Raw genomic sequence first — 22,105 nt, 5'->3', positions numbered from 1 at the left:
CACAGCTCGCATGGAAGCCAGGTGTGTGTCTGTGTCCGTGTGTCCGTGTGTCCGTGTGTGTCATTTTGTGTAATGTTTGTGTGATTTCCTGACTCTCTTGCCCTCAGATGAGTCATGTCAGTGGGAGCAGCTCTGGCGCGGCTCCACCCCTCACACAGCCGTCCCCCACACCCAACCCGGTGACCTCTGACCTCCCAGCTTCCCCTGACCCACCAACCTTGACCTCTGCCGCCCCCCATTCCCTCAACAACAACAAAGACCCCAGCAGTGACCTCCTCACGTCCTCTGCTCACAGCACAGGTAGCTGACAGGGATATTGATCACGTTGCTCATCTATAGCTGCAGATCTGTGAGTGGGCTCATATTGACCATATTGATCGGGTTAGAGGACGTGATCGATCAGATTCAGCAAGGAGTGTGGTTTGATGTGCTTCATAACCTGTGTATTGTGTGTAATGTGTGTGTGTGTGTGTGTGTGTGTGTGTGTGTGTGTGTGTGTGTGTGTGTGTGTGTGTGTGTGTGTGTGTGTGGGTCAGTGGCAGATTCTGACACACGTACAGTGGACATCACGAGGGTAAGATCATCTAACACAGACACACACCTCAGGTCGATACAAGTTGATACATAACAAATAAGAGATGATATTTTACAACTTTAGACCCTGATCTCTGACCTTTGACCTCCCTTGAGAGTTGAATTAAAGACCAAATCTATGAAAATATGAAAAAATGTAGATTCTATAGGGTCAGAAGTCTCTCTCTCTTTGTCTCAGGGTGTCAGTGACTCCCTCGGGGTGAGCATAGCGGGGGGTAAAGGCAGTCCGCTGGGCGACATCCCCATCTTTATCGCTATGATCCAGGCCAACGGTGTTGCCGCCAAGACGCACCAGCTTAAGGTACGATCTGTGTGTGTCCGAGTGCATATGAGTCTGTGTTTGTAAGCCTTCAATGGTCTAACTGTGTGTGTGTGTGTGTGTGTGTGTGTGTGTGTGTGTGTGTGTGTGTGTGTGTGTGTGTGTGTGTGTGTGTGTGTGTGTGTGTGTGTGTGTGTGTGTGTGTGTGTGTGTGTGTGTGTGTGTGTGTGTGTGTGTGTGTGTGTGTGTGTAGGTTGGAGACAGGATCATCAGTATTAACGGTCAGTCTGTGGACAGCCTGTCTCACAGCGAGGTGGTCAACACACTGAAGAACAGCTACGGCAACATCAGCCTGCAGGTAACACACACACACACACACACACACACACACACACACACACACAAAGCAGGCCGGCCCACTCCTGTCAGTGTGTGTATTGTGCTGTTGGAGGTCGGCGGGGTCTGTGTCATGTGGAGAATAAAGTCAAAATATTTAGAGAAAACAATTTGTAATGATTTACAGTAAGATTAAATGCTGTGTGTGTGTGTGTGTGTGTGTGTGTGTGTGTGTGTGTGTGTGTGTGTGTGTGTGTGTGTGTGTGTGTGTGTGTGTGTGTGTGTGTGTGTGTGTGTGTGTGTGTGTGTGTGTGTGTGTGTGTGTGTGTGTGTGTGTGTGTGCAGGCAGACCACAGCATTGTTGGAGTGTGAAAGCACTATGCTTATGCTAATGAGGCGTTATCAGCCTGCAGCACACACACATACACACTGTTCCTCTCTCTCTCTCTCTCTCTCTCTCTCTCTCTCTCTCTCTCTCTCTCTCTCTCTCTCCCTGTAGTTTGTCATTAGAATTTAGGATCATTATTGTTTCTCCATCGAGGAGTTTTCATTTGATAGATTTGTTAATTGGCAATTTACACACATTCTTTCTCTGTGTGTGTGTGTGTGTGTAGGTGGTAGCAGACACAAACATCAGTGCCATCGCCAGCCAGGTGGAGAGTTTGTCCAGCAGCTCCGGAGTGACGGCCAATACTGACACACTCACCGCAGAGCCAGAGTGAGCACACACACACACAAACACACACACACACACACACACACACATACACACACACACACACACACATACTGACAGAGCGCTAATTGAAACACGCCCCCTTGGCTCCTCTGGGACCTGTTGTTGTCCCCTGAGAGCCGTCTGATTGGCTGAGATGCTTATCAGTTGCCAGGTCTACGCCCACTCATCGTTGGCTTGTTAGAGTGACAGGCCACGCCCCCTGAGCCATAAAGCTCTTATCAGTAGCTGAAGTAAGGGTGGGAAAGCTCCCTGCTGAGCCTCACACGAGGAGGAGGAGGAGGAATTTGATAGCATAATGTGAGCATTAATAAATCATTCAGGTCAATTGAATATATTGATCATTAATCTTTGATGTGATGGATGACTGATTTCTCTCTAATTGTCAGACACCAACACTCTGAAGAATTACTTTGGACTCTGAGCAGATAACAGACATGTCATCAGTTCAGAATGAATGGATCACAAACGGATACATTGATGAAGTGATTCTTACTTTGATGAGCTGATGTTTAGGTTTGTGGTCTCTGGTGTTCATGGAGGCTTTGCCCTGAGTTCAGCCTCTCAGATGAAGCCTCTAACCTGCATCAGACGGTCTGAGGTGCGTTGTCAGCAGCTCAGGGGAGGGAAGTCTGCGAAAGTTTTGGAGTTCTGTACAGCAGTGGTTCTCAAACTTTTTACATCAGGTACCACCTCAGAAAATATTTGGCTCTCCAAGTACCACCGCTATGGCCGATGTTAAAACACAGTAGCGCAGGCCGACCCTATTCAGCTGCTTTGCAAAATGCAAACAGGAAGCAGAATATTATTTATTCTGACCTTTGTCAGTCACATCCACATTGTACACATTGGTACTAGAACTCTCTCATATGAACAACTCTCCTATATGGGGCAGTCCCTCTTACACCCACAGCATGTTCAAACACACACACACACATACACACACACACACACAAACACACACACACACACACAGCATGTGGGAACTATTTATAACTCTTATAGGCCTGACAGAACCGAAAGTCCTCCTAAGCTGCACCATCATGCTCATATCTAACATAAACAAGCAAATTGGCCAAACATGCGTCATCAGTAGTCTCGTCCAATTCGATGGAATAATAGCGACTATTTTTAGTGCATTCAATCAGTGCCGTCTTAACGTCATCTGCCATGGCTCCTATTCTCCGTGACACTGTGTCATTTGAAAGTGGCACCAAGTTTAACTGTTTGGCGATCTTCTCGCCACACATAAGGTGTACCATCTCTTTGGCTGATCAGCTGTTCACCGATTGTGTGCGGCTTACCGGCTTTCGTGATGCGGAGGCTGGCACGATACGAAGCCTCCTGTGCTTTAACCCAGTGTTTATCAACCGGTGTGCCGCGAGAGATTGTCAGGTGTGCCGTAGGAAATTATCCAACTTCACTTCATTAGTCCGCGAGACAGACCGGCAGATCGCACATTTTCGAAGCGCGCACTTACTGCGCACAACTTATTTTAAGTCGCATTTCATTTATCTCATGGTTCAGATATTTTTATGTGATTCCTCCGCGTACCACTACAGTGAGCCCACTGGTGGTACGCGTACCACAGTTTTAGAATGACTGATATACAGTATATGTCTAAGAATATACATTTCGTCTATAGTTCTGAAGTTAAATTTCATAGTACTGACTTCTAAAGCAGTGATTACATATTATACATGTAGATGTCCATTTATAAACATTTAATACAAATTTATATTGAGATTGAACTCTGGTCGGTCGTCATGGAAACTATTGGGCTGGTTGAGGTGTTACTTTGGGTTCAGACAGTCTGATGTTGTTGTTGGGCCCTCAGGGGTCCAAGGCCTCGGAGCATCAGTCTGGAAAAAGGCTCGGAGGGTCTCGGCTTCAGCATCGTCGGAGGCTTCGGCAGTCCGCACGGAGACCTGCCCATCTATGTCAAGACCGTCTTCAGCAAGGTGGGAGCCTGTGTGACAGAGGAGTGAAGTGTTCAGCTGAGAAGAAGCTGCATATGTGTGTGTTGGTTTAAGAACCTTGATGAGGACTTGGCAGGCTGTAATAACGCCTGTGTGTGTGTGCGTGTGTTACAGGGCGCGGCAGCAGTAGACGGCCGTCTGAAACGTGGCGATCAGATCCTGGCAGTGAATGGAGAGAGCCTACAGGGGGCCACACATGAGCAGGCTGTGGCCATCCTGAAGAAACAGAGAGGAACGGTCACACTGGACATCCTGTCCTAACAAACACACACACACTATCACACACACACTGGACTCCTGGACAAAGGACCGGCATGGATCATAAACTCTGAACTTCCCAACATGCAAAAAAACCCTAAACAGCATCAGACAGTGCCAACACACAATTCCTGTGCCAACATGGACATGAACCAGATCCCAGCGACCCGGATCAGCACCAGGGAAGCTTGCAGGCTTTAGCTTAGCATCTCCTCTATGGCAAAAGACTGGTTAGCTGTTTAAACGTGCCCACCATCAGGGAGGAAATGCGTTTTATTTAGCTCAGCAAATGTTCAACATCCGCTGTGTTTTCGCCATGATCATAACAGCTTCAGGTGTGTTAGATGTAGTTTGTCATCATGCAGTCTGACCTGTGTGCTTATTCTGGCCTAAAGAATCACAGCTGATGGTTGATCAAACATCTGAGGTTTATTGTAGAACATGTGTCCAAAGTGTCGTTGTGTAGCCAAACATCCTATTCTCCTCTAAAAAGTGCCATCGGGCGGTCAAAGGTCGTAGAAGCGCAGCTGCAGGTTTTCTCGTATTGGACTTTGGAGCAAAACTCATCATAATGATGTCACTGCATCACTTCTATGTGATCAAGGCGTCAGACGGTGGAGGGATGAAAGCATGAAGTTGCAAACCCTGATATGTTATATCAGGTAGTATTTATTAAGCCTAAAGTCACAGTTAGTTACTTAAAGTTTGATGCATTTAAGTTTTGTGCGACTAATTTTTGCTTCTGAATGATGTTGAGTTAAACAAGGCCCTCTAGCAGTGAGAACAGGTTAGAACATGCTAAAGACCTCTTCACCCTCACTTTAATGTTCACCATCATCACTTTTTTTATTTGAATGTAAACGGCTCCAAATCAGAATCCTCTGCACACAGCAAAGCCAAACATTTATGTTTAACTGGGTCATGTGTATCCGTGGTCGCACTGCGTGCTCTCTGTGTCAACCATCCACCATGTGTAATACTCTTGTGAGCCACAGGGGGCAGTAGAGCTGAGGACTGTACTAACAAGTGTGTGTTTACATTGGAAGTTCTGGAGGAGGATTTCCTGGTGCCAGTCTTGGCTCTGCTCTGCCCCCTAGTGGATGAAATGTTTCATGCTTCAGCTCCACATGGCGTATGTGACGCTGGGACGCTGCTCGCACATTGTGCATGTTAGCTTAAGTATGTTGAGGCCCTGAATCACATCCTCACACGTCTTCAACTAAACGTAAATGTAATGCACACAGAATGCCAATTTGAAGAATTGGGTGTTGCCATGGAGATGACTCACAGGACTCGGCGGGCTTGGAGTTGTCCTCTCGCCCCAGCAACAGATACAGTGTCTTCCACGAGACAGACTGATGTGTTTCTGGATGCAGCCGTGACTTAAAGGAACACAGATCTGTTTTTATACGCATCCATCCAGTTTATGTTGAGCTTTTTATCCTCTTAATTTTTAGTTGCTTATGTAAACATCAGACTAGATGAAATGTAATTTATTTTATGATCTCACTGAACTTTAATTTGTACTTTTGTTGTTTGTTTGTTTAGCATCTCTGTGTGTTTGTAAGAGACAGAAACGTGGTAACTTTTGCCTCCATTGGCTCGAGCTGTTTGGTGTCTGGCAGCTTGTGGTGTTTTTGTGGGCGTGTCTCCAGCACATGTGACGCGCCCAGAAAAAAGGCCACAACGTGCCAAAAAACAAATTAACAGTTCAAACAGCCGAACAAGGCGTCTGCTGTTTGATGTTTGGTGTCATTCTCAGGTTAGTGCTGCACTTTAGAGCGTCACATGTCTAAATGGAAACACTTGTTAACATGCTAATCGTTGGACTTGTTAGCTTGTTAACATGCTAATCGTTGGACTTGTTAGCTTGTTAACACGCTAACGTGCCTCTGAAATTTTAAGAATAAACCTGTAATAATCTGATGGTTATAGATTGTCATTGAATTCGCATTTACAATGTAATCCTCGTGACATTTCCACATTTTTCTTGGCTGTACTTTTGTGCGATTAAAGAGGCCAGTAGCTGTCACACGTCGCAGTAATCCCCGCGGCCATTCATCCAAATGAGAGACAAACAAGTGTCTTTGGCCTGATGGTTTGAATGGATCATGTTTCCTGTAAGCTTTCCTTCCTGACGTCCTGCTTGATTTGCTTCAGTGTTTCGTGGATATCGATCCAAAGAGGCTGCGTCTCCTGCGTCTGATGCTGTTCCACCTGTTTAGTGGTAAATAATTATGTTTGATTAAAATGTAAGGAGCACAGTGGACTTCCTGCTGATCTGCCTGGATTCTGTTTCTAAAGAACCTCATCAGCCTTTATCGCCCTGGTAATAGGTTTAGAGTAGAAAAGTGGGCAGAGCAACAGGTTCTGTAAGTATGATGTTGAGACTGACAAATTGTCACTGAAGCTTTGAGAAACTTGATGTTATAAATTGACAATATATTTGTCTTGTTTTGCGTGACTGTGTGTGTGAGGGGGATTTAACAGGAAATCACTCAGCTGCTGCTCTCTCTGCGTCTTTATCAATCATTAACCCCTCGTGAGTGATTTATGAGTTCAAATAATAACTCCCGACAGCACAAAGCTCACAGCTTTAACACGCCTCCACTGATACAGCAACAACAACTTGTTCCACCTGACATCAGCACACTATCACTGGTTAATAATCAATACAATCTTAGTAATGTTTGAGTTCTGATGAAGCTGTAAAAATGTCAACAGTGACCAGAGGTAAACTCCACCCCCCTGAGACGGCAGGAGGAGGAAAGCAGAACACATCAGCAGGAGAGGAGGAGAGATTTGTCTTTATTATCCAGATATAATGATATGATTATACAGAAACGTTCCCAAACATACGTATTGATTTGTGTCATGGAGGCCTGATGTCTGATAACCCGGCATGGCTCCGATAAGCTGTGTACACGCCTGTGTGTCTCCAGTCCAATGAGGCTGCCATCACTTCCTCTGCAATGTTTGTCCTCCAGGTGACGCTGTGGTTTAGACATTTTCACTCTTCCTCTTTGGACTTCATCTTACTTCACTAAGTTGTTTGACTGATGCAAGTGCCATGTTCTAAATCTAGGACACATAACATTTACACACACACACACACACACACACACACACACACACACACACACACACACAGTAGAGTTGACCTTTCAAAATAAAACCCCTCAACAGTTGGTCCTTTAGCTTCATTCCTGCTCCACACACTTATTGTGAAAGGTCGACTCTTTAACATTTGCTCTTCCTGGAGGACAAAGTGGAGACAAACTGACTGAAGCTACTACTTTAAATTACGAATATGACGTCAGAAACGGCGCCATCTTGAGTCATACAGTTGGCGGAAGCTGGAACCGCCAATGGAATCAGAGACCTCACATGGTGGTGACTTTTTCATCATTGATATGGACTGTTAGGTTGTCATAGGCGTTCCTGTCCTCTGGGCTCCTGATGGACACACACACACACACACACACATTATGACACATACTGTCTGTAGTCATATTAATGTGACGCATGACCTGAATGATGAAGCTTTCCTACCTGACCATCTCCAGACTGCTGTCACAGGCAGCATCTTTGGTCGTAGTGTAGTCGCTTTCTTTCCCTGCGTCGCCTCTGAAGCTCGCTCTAAAGACAATTGAGACAAAACGCAAGAAGGAGAGAAACGCGCAGCTCCCATGAGCCTCAGCCAGAGTCTGTGAGCTTCATCCTCATGATGCTTCCACCAGAAGCAGAACTTATCAGTCAACTTGTGTAAAACATGTGTGGTATTTAAACTGACCTGGACTCCCCACACCAGGCTTTGTTCACCAGGATGGCGACGAAGGCGAGGAAGAGGAAGGCAACAACAGCGATGATGCCGGTGAGCCACTGAGGCAACGCTCGCTGGGTGTCCCTAGCTGTAACACACACACACACACACACACACACACACACATATCAAAGGTCATCACATCAAACCAGCACTTTGAATGTTTGAGGAGCTCCATTCATTTAAGACTGTATTTTGTTATTTAAATGGATTAGCATGTCAGAGATATTGGCTCTGCACTCATCCAGGTTTCATTTAAGTGTTTACTTAGGCAAGGAAATAAACAGGTTAGACAGTACATATGATATACAAGGAAATTCAAGCAGGTGATCAGAGGTGATCAGGTGGTTACTTGGCTCAGTGTTTCAGCTCAGGTGTTTTCAGTCTTCTTCAGGTCGTACCTGTCTGTGCCGTCACCACACCGATTGACAGCAACAAGCAGGAAATCACAGTGGCAAAGGTTCCCATGGTGGGTCTTCAGTCCGACGGGAACAAACGCAGGAAATCAATCTGAAAAAAAGGCAAACTGGAACTGCAACGTCGAGATTGGAATGAAAATGAGTCTGAATGTGAGAACGGAGACGCTGGCTTCTCCAGCTGAGTGTGGTGCTGGTGTGTGTGTTCTTTTTAGTGTGTTATGTGTGTGTTACTGGTATGTGTGTGTTGGGTGGGGCAGCAGGTTAGTGACTGTCAATGTTTAACCCTCACTAACAACCTGAGGCTCTGATTTGATTCAGCAAGACACACACACACACACACACACACACACACACACACACACACACACACACACATGCTCCTGACACAATTTGGCATAATAATAATAATGTTTTACTAATAATACTGATACATTAATAAGTATTATTTTTCTGAATATCATAGAACTTTTCAATCAACCCTTGGGTTTGAACTTTTACTCGTGTGAAGATTCTTCTTTTGAGTTTAGATGCAGAATAAACAAAAGTGAAGAAGAAGAGCTGCGCGGCAGAGTGAAGGACAGACACATCCACCAATCACAACACACAATCACTTCCCTGATGACTCACCTGTCTGTCTGTCTGTCTGTCTGTGTGTGTGTGTGTGTGTGTGTGTGTGTGTGTGTGTGTGTGTGTGTGGGAACTGAGGATGATTGACCACCACACACACAAACACACACACATACTCACAGAGCGCTGATTGAGCGCTGATTGAAACACGCCCCCTTGGCTCCTCTGGGACCTGTTGTTGTCCCCTGAGAGCCGTCTGATTGGCTGAGATGCTTATCAGTCGTCAGGTCCACGCCCACTCATCATTGGCTTGTTAGAGTGGCAGGCCACGCCCCCTGAGCCGTAAAGCTCCTATCAGCAGCATCTCTGACTGCTGACTGGGAAAACAGTGGGAAAACTCCCTGCTGAGCCTCACACGAGGAGGAGGAAGATGATGATGATGAGAAGGAAGAGGATGAGGAGGAAGATGGCGATGACGAAGATGAGGTGGAGGAGGAGGAGGGTGTATGCGCACGAGTGTGTGTGTGTCTTAGTTGGGTCCATGTGCTTAAGCAGCGTTTCATGTCATTTACATTCTTACAAATTATGCAAATTCTAGCTTATTATGGACATGAATGGATGACATCATCATGGAGGGGGGAGGGGGAGGGGCTGACGGGTTGAAAGGTGCACAACATGTGCATTCAGTTATAAATATATATATATTGTATATATGACATATTTATCCTCTGGTGTGTTGTGCGTAGACGTGAACCAGTGTGTGTGTGTGTGTGTGTGTGTGTGTGTGTGTGTGTGTGTGTCTGTGTGTGTCTGTGTGTGTGTGTGTGTGTGTGTGTGTGTGTGTGTGTGCCTGTGTGTGTGCCTGTCTTAGCATAGCCTCATGCTGCGTTTAGGTGTTGTTGGACATTGTAACATTTAGTTTCCTGTGTGTACTTATGATAAAGTTATAAACTATACGTGATAAGATGTTGATCTTATTTTTTTACTTTATGTTGCTGATTGTTTGACTTAAAAAAACTAAATGGAACATTCACAAAATCTGTAAATCCGGTGTAAATAATGATTCATGTATCATGAATCTTTTTTATTTATTTATGTGGACGTTTAGATGCTTGTATGAAAGTTACTGCAGAAACTCAAAATGCACATGAATGATTAATAATGATTTGATTTTGTGTCAGATTGAGTCCAGACATCAAAGATGAGATTCAGAGTTTGGCGTTTTCTGTCGGCCAATCAGCATCAAGGATTCAAATAAAACTGAGGCACATGTGAGAGACAAACTGCTTTATTTAGTTTATTTCAGATCAGCTGATAAAAACACATCACACACGTGTTCACAGGTGAGAACATCAAATTACATCAGGAAACCCATAAAGAAGAACGACGTCGTCTTTGCTTCTCACAGAGAGAAACGACTCCTTTCCTTCTTTCCTTCATCATTTCAATTTTATTTTCTTCAAAAAACATAAAAACTCTCCAAGAATGGAGATACAAGTTTTTCACCTGACAGTGAAACTAAACTTACTCATACGTACATTGTACTCACAGTAGATCAGTCAAAGTCCTAATGCAGGACTTCTACCTTGTAGTATTTTGACACAGTTCTTTTGTCTTAGCTGGTGAAGTATGCGAGTACTTCCTCATCCAGCAGGCTGTCAGGGGTGTACTCTCCCTCCAGCAGGCTCTCACAGCTGGAGTTTGGCGACGGCGCCCCCTGGAGTCCGTCCTCCTGCTCCACGCTGTCCGCTCGGCCCCAGTGAATCCTCTGTGACGTGGCTCCGCCAACACCTTCATCGCCGTGCTGCCATGGCTCCTGGTCTCCGAGTATCTGTGTCAGAAAGTTAATGTATCCGAGGGCACGGCGCAGGATCTGGTTCTTGCTGAGCTTCCTGTCGGGGGGGTGAGTGGGGAGGAGATTCCTCAGCTCAACAAACGCACCGTTCACATTCTGCTGCCGGAAACGCTCTCGAGTGTTGGTAAAGATCCGCTGCCCGACCTTTGGCTGAGAACCTGGAGAGAGAGAGAGAGAGACATAGAGAGGGAGAGAGAGAGAGACATAGAGAGAGCGGGAGAGAGACAGATATGAGTTCCCCCTCTGATCATACTCATGACTGTAGTTCATGTACAGGAACATTCTAGTTATCCTATCAGGTGAAGGTCAAACATTGTCTTTACCTTGGTGAAGGTCGAGCTCGTATGGACTCAGTCTGTGCTTCATCGTGACACACTGATGAGGACAACTGCAGACAGACAGACAGACAGACAGGTTAGTAAAGTTTTACTAAATGTCATCATTTTCAGGCAAATTCCGCCTGAACTCCGTCGCTGTTGTTGTTTTTCTGTAAGTTGTGTTATTGTGGTTCTCTGATTAGGTCTGAAGGTCTTTGACCACATCATGACAGCATACAGAGGGTTCAGGGTCAGAGGTCAACATATTTGTATGTAACTAAACTTCTATCTTCATGAAGAGGAGCTGTTAGAGGCTTTAACACATGTTCATGGATCCATTAGGGTCCATTCAAAGACCTACACACCTGAAGAGAAGCACAAACATCTACACAATAACACACCTCTGAACAAACAGAGTTCAGAGGTGAAGGAGATGACGATGATGAAGATGCTGAAGCTGAGGAGGAATTCCATTTACTGAACCATAACATTCAGCCTGTCATTCCACATGAAGACTCATCAGGTTATGGATCAAACATGAATTGAAAAAGATTTTTCTAAAAATCTTCATTTAAATATAAATATTTGAAGCTGTTCGTTTGTTTTCTTTCCGCTCATATTTTCTGGATGTATCGATCGTTTCGCGTCATGTGCTCTTAACATGTACATGTCAACATGAAGTCGAATCAGCGCTAAAGTCTCGGACACGTAGCGTCCTCTCTCCGTACCTGCAGGGCGTGATGCTCCGTGAAACTCGTGGTGCTCTGTGAAGCTCTGTGCGGCTCTGAGAAGCTCTGTGAAGCTCTGTGAAGCTCTGTGCAGCTCTGAGAAGCTCTGTGAAGCTCTGTGCGGCTCTGTGCGGCTCCGTGGTGATGTGGGGCTCCGGGTGCTTTTATAGCGTCTGCACCGAGTGTCGTGACGCCGTTTCCATGGCGATCCCTTCAGGATGACGGACCGCGGGTCCCAGGAAGCAGCACCCCAGGGACCCCCACCCCCCTCCTCCCCCGGCGGAGTCGTGTTTTCCGGCCCCCTGCTCTTCGCCTCCCCCTTCAGCAGGAGCCCAGGAGGAGCTGTGAGGGAGGTTATGTAAGCTAGTGTGTTAGTTAGTTAGTTAGTGTGTTTCTGCTCTGTTTCTTTATTGAGTCTTTGAGTTTCTGGATTCATCAATCATTCATTCTGCATCAAGGTGATCCAGAGCGGGTGTGTGTGACTGTGGGGTTGTGTGGGTTTCTGGGTGGGATGCCCTCTCTCTGTTGTTTTGTTTTTTTTCCTCTTTCTGTTTCTTTCCTCCCTCTCTCTCTCTATCACAACCTGATGATGATGATGCCAGTGGTACTAGCCTACATTGCCGCTTGACATCATCCTGTTAGAACTGTATGTACCCTATGACATCATTGCAATTCCAATCTACTTGCACTCTACCTCATGGTCTATGTATAAAGTTTAACAACAATAGTAGTGATAATACAACCTTCCTTCCTTCTCTCTCTCTCTCTCTCTCTCCTCTTTCCCCTTTTTTCTATATAAAAAATGAAGCTGTGTGTGTGTGTGTGTGTGTGTGTGTGTGTGTGTGTGCGTGTGGATGTGTGTGTGTGTGTATGTGTGTGTGTGTGTGTGTGTGTGTGTGACAGTAGAATGAGGAAATGAACGCTTCAATAGAAGAAAGACGAACAGTGAGGAAGATCACAGACACATTTCAGACTGATAAGCATCTCAACCAATCAGAGAGCTCCCTAGGGAGCGAGGGGCGTATTTCAATTAGAGCTCAGCGGCTGAGAGAGAGTGAGATGCTGGTCCATGGTCAGTTCCCAGCCTCATCTCTCTCTCTCTCTCTCACACACACACACACACACACACACACACACACACAAACACACACACACACACATTGTATCATGAACACAAACCCTCTGTGCTTTTTTTTTTGCTGTTTTGTGAAATCAAACGCATGGATGTGAATCATTTATAAAAATGGACTTTGATCTACTGATGTCACAAACTGCAGTGGGAGATTACCAGGCTCCTGTGAAGGCAGCATGGGCACATTTATGCCTACATTGATTTCTCCAACCTTCCAAGAGAACGTAAATGTTTCACTGTGTGTGTGTGTGTGTGTGTGTGTGATCACAGCGCAGTGTGTTTGTGTGTTCAGCTTCTCGTGACCGAAACATAAATCACGACCTTTACAGGCTTACAGGTTCTGCTCAGCGCTCAGAGTGTAGCAGTAGCTCTAGCTGCTAGCCTTAGCTTGGCTACTGTAGCTGATGTTTTGCTCCGTGTGTGTGTGTGTGACAATTAAAGGCTCAATCGCTCTGTTGGAGCCTAAGTCGGACTTCATAAAGTTGACTCACTTCTAAGATCACTGATTCGCCATGGCAACTTAAGGCTTTATCAAATGGTGTAAATATGGGACAATAAACTCCTGTTGACTTCCAGTGGGAGGCACTGTGGTCCTGCAGCCTTCTGTACTCATGCAGTCACAGTCCAATTACTTCAAGAGTAAACAAGACAGCATAAGAGCGCAAACCTCCACCAAGGCCAGAGAGTTCAAACAGCCCCAAGCTGCATTAAAAGAGTCAGAGATCCTTCATACAGACGTTTTTTGGTTGACTATGGAAGAAGAGGAATTGTTCCTTTAATTCATCCCGAAAGCAATAAGGTGTAAAGTTGTGCTGTGCCAATCCACAGAGAAACATGTTGTCATGACGACGCTCTGCCTCCACCTTTTGACATACATACACAGCTCTGCTCTAATCCAATGAAGTGTTCTTAGGCTGCACGGCAGTGAAGCGTGACAACGTCAGGCAGCTGCAGGTGCTACCTGTTAATCCTGCAGCTCAGATTAAAGCCACAATGAAGTTTGATGAGGAAACAACAGAGATTAAAGACAGTTAACTGAGGGTCCACAGGCTTTGCATGCTGGGAGATTCACTCCTCAAGGACGTGACTGTAAATGTTCACTGAGGAGAGTGACAGCACGTGAGAAGAAGCTCAGTGTCCTCCTGTCCAGACTGAGCAAAGATGTTTACATTAGAGACATACGTACACACCCATAAAAGCCTTCAGTGTGCATTTACAGTCAGGCCAGTATCGCCTTGGAACAGACTGTAAAGGAGGAACACGCTTATACATCTGAATATGTATTTAATGATAAATACAAACACATGACTGATACAGAAGCTGGATATAAAAACACAGTAAGATTCAGATAAGTTGTGATTTGTTGGCAGATGAACATGGAGGTTTGTGGATTAAAAATAACAGAAGATCAACCATCAGTTTAAGGCAAATTAATGTTTCATGCTTATCTCCACAGAAACACACACAGCAAACAGCTACAACATGTTAGACGACACCAGTGACATTAAAGGGGCAGTGAAGCCTGCAAGGAAGAGGAACCACCTTCACCAGTCTGTCCACTCAGTCACTGTCCTTACCCAGAGAAAGTTCTATCTGAGGTAGCGCCATAAAGCCTTTGGTGGCCTTTGGTCGGCGCTGTGGTTGGCGCTGGTTAATGCCGCGATGTCCACAAGTCTGAGGATCAAATCCCTCTGAAGTTTAGTCAAACGAGAGCAGCAGGAGCAGCACTTCCTGGTTAAAAAGTCTGGTTGATGTGGCTGAAGCTGAGGATGTGTTCAGGGCTCCACAGCGCCACCACCTGGAGGACTTAAACTACTGACCCCTGACTGAGAGGAACATCACATGGGTGGAAGCAGTTTGCAGCTGGAATGAGATGAACTGAAACCCCAAATATCTTCTGATCACATTGGCTCCACAAGTTCCACAGCACTTTGTTAGTGAGCAATGTTCAAGTTCAAACAACAAAATCTAAATAATGCACATAGGCTGTGACTTCAAACGAAGCCAATGAGAACACATGCCAGCATGCTGTCAGGTCCAAGACGCCACGGAGGAGGTTCAGTCTGCGTGAGGAGATGAAGAGCACTTGGATTCATGGAGCCAAGAGTCTGAACAGGATTCCGCTTCGACCAATGAGAGCGCAGCCTGCAGAGAGCCGAGCCAATCAGAGACCTGAGAGAGCGTGAAGGCGTGGCATTTTTGTGTCTGAAGCACCTGCAGCTCCTCCCGTCTGCGCTGCGTCCTCAGGAAGTCGTCTGCCTGAGCTCCTGATTGGTTTGTATTAACGTTTCCTGTGTCACACCTGGCAGATGTTGTAGTAGACGGTGTGCTCGTGCCTCTCGCCGCCTGATTCAAACATGCAGTCTTTGTGCGTGTGGATCTCTGTCATTGGTACGTTGACGCTGGTGCTCTTGCCGTTACTGCCGTAGGATGGAACACACTGGAGAGGAAACAGACACAGACACAGACACGTTAGCCTGAAGAAGCCGTAAGTGACATTTGATCACAATGGAGGCGACTGATTGGATATCAGGTGAATATTCATTCTGATTGGCTGTCCCACACTGTCTTTCTGTTTGTGTCCAACAGAACTTTGGGAAACGTTGGTGTTCAAATTCTAAACTCTTTCTGGGGCTCCATGTCGCTCTTTACCTTTCCCGTGCTGCCGAGGGGGAAGTCTTTCCGGCAGAGGTGAGCGATAATTCCTGCTGCCAGGGCATCGCCAAGAACATTGATCATCGTCCGAAACCTGTCGCTGCGGAGCAGACAGAGTGACAGCACATGGTTAATGTTTAATCACAGAGCATTCAGGACTCTCTGGAGGTCAGGAACACTCGCAGGCTCCCAGGCTCTAGATTGTTATTGCTACAATTTATCCACAGGATTATGTGAGCACTTACAGAATCCAATCGATCGCCACAATGAGCGTGATGTCATCAGGTGGCAGGCCCACTGATGTCAGTACGATCACCATGGTAACCAGACCAGCTTGGGGAATCCCAGCTGCACCGATGCTAGCAGCTGTAGCTGTGATGCTACAATGAGAGAGAGAGAGAGAAAGAGAGAGAAACAAACTGATTCCTGGTCAAAGACACCATCAGAGTTCATTGTTTGCGTGTCCTGTGACCTTTGAACCCAACGCTATCTGAGTTCTTAAAGCAACATTCTTGGTGATTTTACTTGAGTTACTGATTTTTGTGAAAATGTGTCACTGCTGGGTCGCTGACTTTTCTGACCCTCAGATTTCTCCACTTTTGTCTCTGGTGTTTCTCCGTCTTCCCTCATTCATTTCAACATGGATAGCTTCTTGACTAACCTGATAGTGACCAACTGGCCCAAATCCAGCTCATAGTCGTTGACCTGAGCGATGAAGATGGCTGCCACCGCCTCGTACAGCGCCGTGCCGTCCATGTTGATGGTGGCGCCCACGGGGAGCACGAAGCGAGCGATCTGACGGTCAACGTTGCAGTTCTCCAACAAACACTTCATGGTGATGGGCAGAGTGGCAGAGCTGCAGACAGAACAAACCAATCAGGACTCACGGGTGTGTGTGTGTGTGTAAATCTCCCAGCATGCTCCGCTAGCCCGCGTCTGACCTGGAGGAGGTTGCCAGGGCGATGACCAGCGCCTGCAGGAGGCCTCGGATGAAGGTGAAGGGGTTTTTCCCGGTGAGTAAGAAGTAGAAAAAAGGGAGGAGGACGAGTCCGTGGACGAAGAGCCCGGCGAGCACGGTGATGCCGTACCAGCCTAACTTCTTTCCCAGAGTGCTCGGGTCCTGCATGTCCAGGATCTTCCCTGCCACCAGGAAGATGATCCCAAATGGAAAGTACCTGAGAGAGAAAGAGAGGAAGAGAGAGAAAGAGAGAAAGAGAGAGAAAGAGAGAGAGAGAGAGAGAAAGAGAGAGAGAGAGACAGACTATAACCACGATAGGTTACATTTTCTGATAGCTTCATATTTATCTCAAGTTCTGTTCTGTGTTCTTGTAACGTGTGTGGGGTCAGGGGTCAGAGGTCAGGGGTCAGGTTAGGTGGAGTTTTGGCCTCCAGGTGTAAAGCGTTTCTGTATTAAGAGGCTGTTTATGTTTGAGCTCTGCAGGTGTCAACTGTTGGTAATCTGTTTTGGGGCGGAGTCCTACAGCCAGAGCACATGGTGATGATGATGTCACAGCTCGGCACACTCAACCCGCATGACCAACCGTCACAGGTCATCAGGTCAGATCCACAAAGACCTGCTCTGTCTGACAGGAGGGATTACTGCAGGTAGCACATACATACTATACTGTGTATAAAGATGACCATAGAAGAAGAAATAAGGTAGAAACCAAACTAAGATTGTTGTTACAAGTTCATCATCTTCATCTCCTTCACCTCTGAACTCTGTTTGTTTCTCTGTCTCATTGTGTAGATCTTTGTGCTTCTCTTCAGGTCTGTAGGTCTTTGAATGGACTCTACATGAAGATAGAAGTTTAGTTACATACTTACATGTTGACCTCTGACCCTGAACCCTCTGTATGTATCATAGATCTTTGTCCTATAGTAACTTCCTGTTCCGTTCTATAGCAGCCAGCAGATGTCAGATGATTTCAGCTCACCAGACTGCAGCGTTGATGATCTTCATGACGCACTCGTTGATGCACTGACAGACGTTGACCAGTGGAGCTCCTCTCTCTCCCATCCTGCCCAGCAGCAGACCTGCGCCAACACAGACCACACCCCCATCAATGCCACCATGTGAGGTTCACGTACTAGCAGAGTGGTACCTGAACGCACCACCGATGAAAGAGGATGTTCAGTGTGTTTTCTATGACTGAAATGAGGCTCAACCGTTTTTTAACACCACCTTTTGAGGTTAGAACGTGTTTGGCTTGTTTCATTCAATCACATGAAGCTGATTTTGAAACAGTATTTGGTGGATTAGTTTGCCTTGCTCACCCATGGTGGCAGAGAAAATCACGATGCCGAGGACGTTCATCTGCTGGCTGCTGCCTGGAATAGTCTTATAGGTGATCTCAGGGGGCGGGGTCAGCTCCAGGTACACGGTGCGACCATTGGGGTGGCTTTCGTCAGGGATCACATAGACGAAATTGGGCTGAATGGTCTTGGTGGGGACTTTGAGGATGGGGACCAGGTCTGTTTTATACTGAAGAACAGAGGCAAAGAGCAGGTAAGTATGGAGAGAACATGGAAGGATGAAGAGGTGAAGGTTCAGTCTGAAGCTGAGGGGTTTACCTGCTGAAACGTGGCCTCGATCAGGTTCGAGGGAACCATGTTTCTGTGGGCCAAGAAGAAACATCACATTATTTCTCTGATCAACGGCATGATCACCAACTTTCACGGGTTGTATACTTATGCAAACTCCAAAATGTTGCTTAATCAGTGCCACAATAATTGAAGAAGTAAAGGGACAGCATTTGCGATTTATCCAAAAACCTCCACGGCAGTCTGTTTCTGTCTTAACTGTCACACACAGGCCGTCTGGCTCCAGTCTGTCCTAAAGAAGCTGTAATCACCTGACCAGAGGTCAAGAGCATGATAAGGTTGACTCGGCTCGTGACGGGGCGGGGCCTTTAGGTCAGGCACGAGACTGCAGTCTGCCAACGTGCCGCAGCAGAGATCATTGCATCCCAGCAACACTGACTCAGTTAATCTGTGAGTTATCCCCCCAGGATTACCCAAAATACACTGATCAGCCTATAACCTAATGGGATTTTGGAGTGTGTGTGGGTGTGTATTCAGTGTGTTGTTGATTTCAGGTGACTAGTGGTGGATTGTTGCTTATTTACACTCAAACGAAAATGCACAAAAACCTTTTGGGCTGTGGTGAGGTGAAGACGCACAATTGAATCCCTGGAGTCAAACTGAGATGATATGGGGACCAATGACAAAGAGCACTGGGCCAGAACTGACACAAACATGGACAAGAATGAAACCAACCTGAGACTAAACTGTAGCCAAACTGAGGCCAGGCTGAGATAAAAAAAAAACAAACACCAGACCAGAGGGGGAAGTGACCACCGGAGTCCCATCAGAGTTCAACTGAGAACGAACTAAAGCCAGTACAAGACTGAAAGTGCAAATGTAAAATGTCATTGGAATCCAATGAAGCCAAACCGGGTTTAGAACAATTTGAGATCAAACTGGAGTCAAATGAAATTTTAATTTGGACAAAAGTAGTTAAGACCATCTCAGCCTACATTGTTCTAGAATCAATCAGATAAGATGAGACACGGGTAAGCAGAGGGTCCGAGGCTCCGACCCATTCAGGACCCTAAAGCATCGACTGTACGTTTCAGCACAACAAATTCATTCCAGCTCCCTGTGGAGGAGGAGGAGCTCACCGAATGAGGTCAAGCAGGGCGTCAGCTGAGGTCATTACAGGGCCGCCCCCCAACCGGTTACTCTCCACCTCTGTGCCGACGCCGGGTTTGATGATGAGCACAAGCATGATGCCGACCACCACGGCGATGAAGGTGGTCCACAGGTAGTAGGTGACGGTCAGGACGCCCATCCGACAGCAGGCTTTGGATTCCATGGAGGACAGGCCGGACATCAAACTGCACACAGAACACACTTCTGTTAGAGGATCAGCCCCACTTTGACCTCCACCCTGTTCTGCATCCTTCTCAGAATCAGATGAGAAGAGGCAAACTGCTTACTTAGGCTAATCTCAAGCTAACACAGACTCAGACCAAATCTGTGTTTAACTGAGACAAACTTGAACTAATTGGGAGTATGACCAGCAGCAATGAAAATAAACAACATTTATACTTCATGCATGAATACATTTGAAAACATTAAACCTTTTTGAATCAGTTGTTGTTGACCTTAAAAAACATCATCAAAACAGCTTTCTGTTTCTCTGCATTGTGGCTTAAGTACCTGGATGTGATGAGAGGAAGGATGAGCATCTTCAGCATCCTCATCAGCAGCTCACCAGGAAAGGAGAAATAGATTTTGGCCTGTGAAGAAAAGCAATAAGATTCATCACATTCTGCTCCAGCTGCAGATTAATGGACCTGGTCCTGAACTATGGAGCCAGATTAAGGGGTCACCTCGCCAGGTTCAGACTCAATTCTGATGCTTCCATGTCATGAGGCTGCCTCACTTCTGATCGCCACAGTAACTTATGCTCCTCAGCTAGCCTGGTCCGGACCTTGGTGTGGCTGAAATATGAAGCTCCGCCTCACCTTGTTTGTTAAACAGCGTCATCGTACCTGCAGGATCCCCTTGATGTATATTTAGGGTGTCTGCCCATATAAGGCGGGGCTAGGAGCATGGGCCAGGATATTTAAAGAGACGCTAACTCTTGCATGCCAGATGTACAACATTGATGATCATGAATGCAAAAAATTGCCTTAACTTTAGGAGGAACGGCTTTATTTACACAAAACCTGGCAAAGGAAACTCAAAACACAGACATGAAACTCTTAGCGCTAAAAATCAATGCACTGGACAAAATATATGGGCTTATTATGCCCAACTGTTTCTATTTTGTACAATATTTGAGTTGCTCATCTGAGATTTACTGCAGAATTGTGACTTCAAATACATTAGATTGAAAGTCCAAGTTTGTCCATCTACACTGTACATGTATATAAAGCAGAGTTGCAATTTTTGCTTTAATTACAGTACAGACGAAATAATAGAAACGTGGTGAATGAAAAAACATTAAGGTGATAAGCCACGCCCCCCTAGTCAGGACTGCACCCCCTGCGGTTCACTAATCCTGGAAACACCCCCGGACCTGCTGTCAAGCCGGAACTGCAGGATTTCTGAGGTTAATCAGTTTCATCAATAAACGTTCAGAAAGCAAGAAACTATTTAATTAAGATGGCAAAACCATCACTGAGCTGCACACACACAGCAGGTTATAAGGGAAAGAACAACACGGCATCACGGTGGACAGGAAGCACCACGAGTCACCGCCACGAGCACGAGCTGACACGTCAATAACACAAACAAAAACACCTACAATCACAACGATGAGCAAATCTCAAAGAATTGCATATCCTGTTCTCCATTTACTTTGGGAAAGTTGCCTCCAACAAGAACCTCAAAAGGTCACATGGAGTACAGAGGGTGAACTACGTAGCTACATGATGTATAGACCTCATGATGTCATTTCAGCTCAGTTAAAATCAATAATTGGACTCTTGCTTCAGCTCCATCTCCCCAGCGTGAGACCTTAGTGGGGACAGGAAGTGAGGCGGCATCTCCAGCCTCTTGTTGAATGGAGGGATTAATACTTGTTACTAATTCACTCCGACACATTTCTACAGCAACAGCAGGTGCAAGTGTCTGATCAGTCACTCTGCCATATCTACTGATTCAGCCTTAAAGAGGCCCCCCGTGACCCCTGACCCCGGGGTTGGACCCGTTACCTGCGTGGAGAGGTGGGTCCCTCTGAGCATGAAGCCCAGCGTGCAGCCGGTCAGCACGGCGATGACAGAGAGGGTCAGCAGCCCATTTCTCCGGGCAAAATTCTTCACGTTGCTCCAGACCTCTTTGCTCACCGCCCCCACCAGGAAGTTCTGCAGGCGCTCCCCCATGGTTTTCCTCGCGACTCCTGGAATGTAGGAACTGTGCTCGGAGCGCGCCTCCTCCTCGCCGCCGGGTAAGAGCAGCTCCTCCATGGTTCCAGGGTGTCCGTGTCCGTGTGCGTGTGCGAGACAGTGTGAGAGCCAAACAGGAGCTCACGTTCACCAACAAAGGATTAAATCATCATAGCTTCACGGGAGCCTGCAGAGCCCGAGGTCTTCCTCCCGCCAGGCAGACTTACAAAGACTAAGAGGCTTACAGACCTACAATAAAGGCTCACACGCCATGGCTGTGGGTGGCGTCAGGCTCAGCAGGTCCTGGAGCTACAGAAGGACTCTCCAAGGAAGGAACCTGCTGTGATACTGACATGTGGTCTTCAGCATCTTTTTACCTTTAAGGGAAATACAACTCAACTCAAACGGGCAACCCAGGAGTTAGATCAGACCTCCAGCCTGGTGACCACACACACACACACACACACACACAGCTGCAGTGAGGCTTTGGTGGCAGCAGAGGACACTGTGGAGCAAAGACATGAAGGCTTTAAGTGGCATTCAGGTGCTG

The 22,105-nt window shown here is 46.5% G+C and overlaps 3 protein-coding genes and 1 long non-coding RNA gene across 11 annotated transcripts in view; 2 read left to right on the top strand and 2 right to left on the bottom strand.

The window, feature by feature from the left end:
- The window catches only part of patj (PATJ crumbs cell polarity complex component), a 61,792-nt gene extending 55,361 nt beyond the window's left edge, over nt 1-6,431 (top strand). For all 5 annotated transcript variants that reach the window (XM_076141586.1, XM_076141589.1, XM_076141585.1 and 2 more), the window contains 8 exons: nt 1-21; nt 108-300; nt 537-574; nt 773-895; nt 1,107-1,211; nt 1,804-1,907; nt 3,763-3,886; nt 4,019-6,431. The exon at nt 1-21 is cut by the window's left edge and continues 66 nt beyond it. In XM_076141586.1, the coding sequence (XP_075997701.1) occupies nt 1-21; nt 108-300; nt 537-574; nt 773-895; nt 1,107-1,211; nt 1,804-1,907; nt 3,763-3,886; nt 4,019-4,165 (855 nt within the window). In that variant the 3' untranslated portion in view covers nt 4,166-6,431. The remainder of the gene's footprint in view (nt 22-107; nt 301-536; nt 575-772; nt 896-1,106; nt 1,212-1,803; nt 1,908-3,762; nt 3,887-4,018) is intronic.
- A 521-nt stretch (nt 6,432-6,952) lies between these two features.
- pdzk1ip1 (PDZK1 interacting protein 1) lies at nt 6,953-8,652 on the bottom strand. The gene is made up of 4 exons (XM_076141594.1): nt 8,387-8,652; nt 7,956-8,073; nt 7,715-7,801; nt 6,953-7,618 (listed from the first exon to the last, which is right to left on the bottom strand). Exons 1-4 carry the CDS (start codon nt 8,451-8,453, stop codon nt 7,546-7,548), a joined length of 345 nt encoding a protein of 114 aa, XP_075997709.1. The 5' UTR covers nt 8,454-8,652; the 3' UTR covers nt 6,953-7,545.
- Nucleotides 8,653-13,153: 4,501 nt separating this feature from the next.
- On the top strand, nt 13,154-19,792 carry LOC142991461 (uncharacterized). 4 transcript variants are annotated; one of them, XR_012960886.1, is made up of 3 exons: nt 13,154-13,227; nt 14,460-16,173; nt 16,307-19,792. It is a non-coding gene; the product is annotated as an uncharacterized LOC142991461 (long non-coding RNA). The 4 variants fall into 4 exon arrangements; XR_012960888.1 differs by having other exon boundaries at nt 14,460-17,263; nt 17,564-19,792; XR_012960889.1 differs by having other exon boundaries at nt 14,460-17,851; nt 18,474-19,792.
- slc1a8a (solute carrier family 1 member 8a) lies at nt 15,285-21,990 on the bottom strand. Its single transcript, XM_076141622.1, has 11 exons — nt 21,385-21,990; nt 19,883-19,962; nt 19,342-19,557; nt 18,233-18,275; nt 17,936-18,143; nt 17,596-17,695; nt 16,600-16,833; nt 16,320-16,514; nt 15,904-16,038; nt 15,656-15,758; nt 15,285-15,443 (listed from the first exon to the last, which is right to left on the bottom strand). Exons 1-11 carry the CDS (start codon nt 21,634-21,636, stop codon nt 15,300-15,302), a joined length of 1,710 nt encoding a protein of 569 aa, XP_075997737.1. The 5' UTR covers nt 21,637-21,990; the 3' UTR covers nt 15,285-15,299.
- Between the last annotated feature and the right edge of the window lie 115 nt (nt 21,991-22,105).

The sequence above is a fragment of the Genypterus blacodes genome, unplaced genomic scaffold, assembly GCF_046128005.1.
Source record: "Genypterus blacodes isolate CSIRO-AG114 ecotype Tasmania unplaced genomic scaffold, CSIRO-AGI_Gbla_v1 ptg000019l_1, whole genome shotgun sequence".
NCBI lineage: Eukaryota > Metazoa > Chordata > Actinopteri > Ophidiiformes > Ophidiidae > Genypterus > Genypterus blacodes.
The sequence above is the reverse complement of the archived record's forward strand: the minus strand, read 5'-3'. Positions and strand labels throughout refer to the sequence as shown.

Excerpts from the sequence above, each read along its gene's own strand:
- pdzk1ip1 (XM_076141594.1), bottom strand. The coding sequence starts at position 8,453 with ATGGGAACCTTTGCCACTGTGATTTCCTGCTTGTTGCTGTCAATCGGT. Across the intron at positions 7,802-7,955 it reads GCCTGGTGTGGGGAGTCCAG|AGCGAGCTTCAGAGGCGACG; the intron begins GTCAGTTTAAAT and ends AATTGTCTTTAG. Across the intron at positions 7,619-7,714 it reads AGCAGTCTGGAGATGGTCAG|GAGCCCAGAGGACAGGAACG; the intron begins GTAGGAAAGCTT and ends TGTGTCCATCAG.
- slc1a8a (XM_076141622.1), bottom strand. The coding sequence starts at position 21,636 with ATGGAGGAGCTGCTCTTACCCGGCGGCGAGGAGGAGGCGCGCTCCGAG. Across the intron at positions 17,696-17,935 it reads GATTTTCTCTGCCACCATGG|GTCTGCTGCTGGGCAGGATG; the intron begins GTGAGCAAGGCA and ends GTGTTGGCGCAG. Across the intron at positions 15,759-15,903 it reads GTGGCGATCGATTGGATTCT|CGACAGGTTTCGGACGATGA; the intron begins GTAAGTGCTCAC and ends TCTGCTCCGCAG.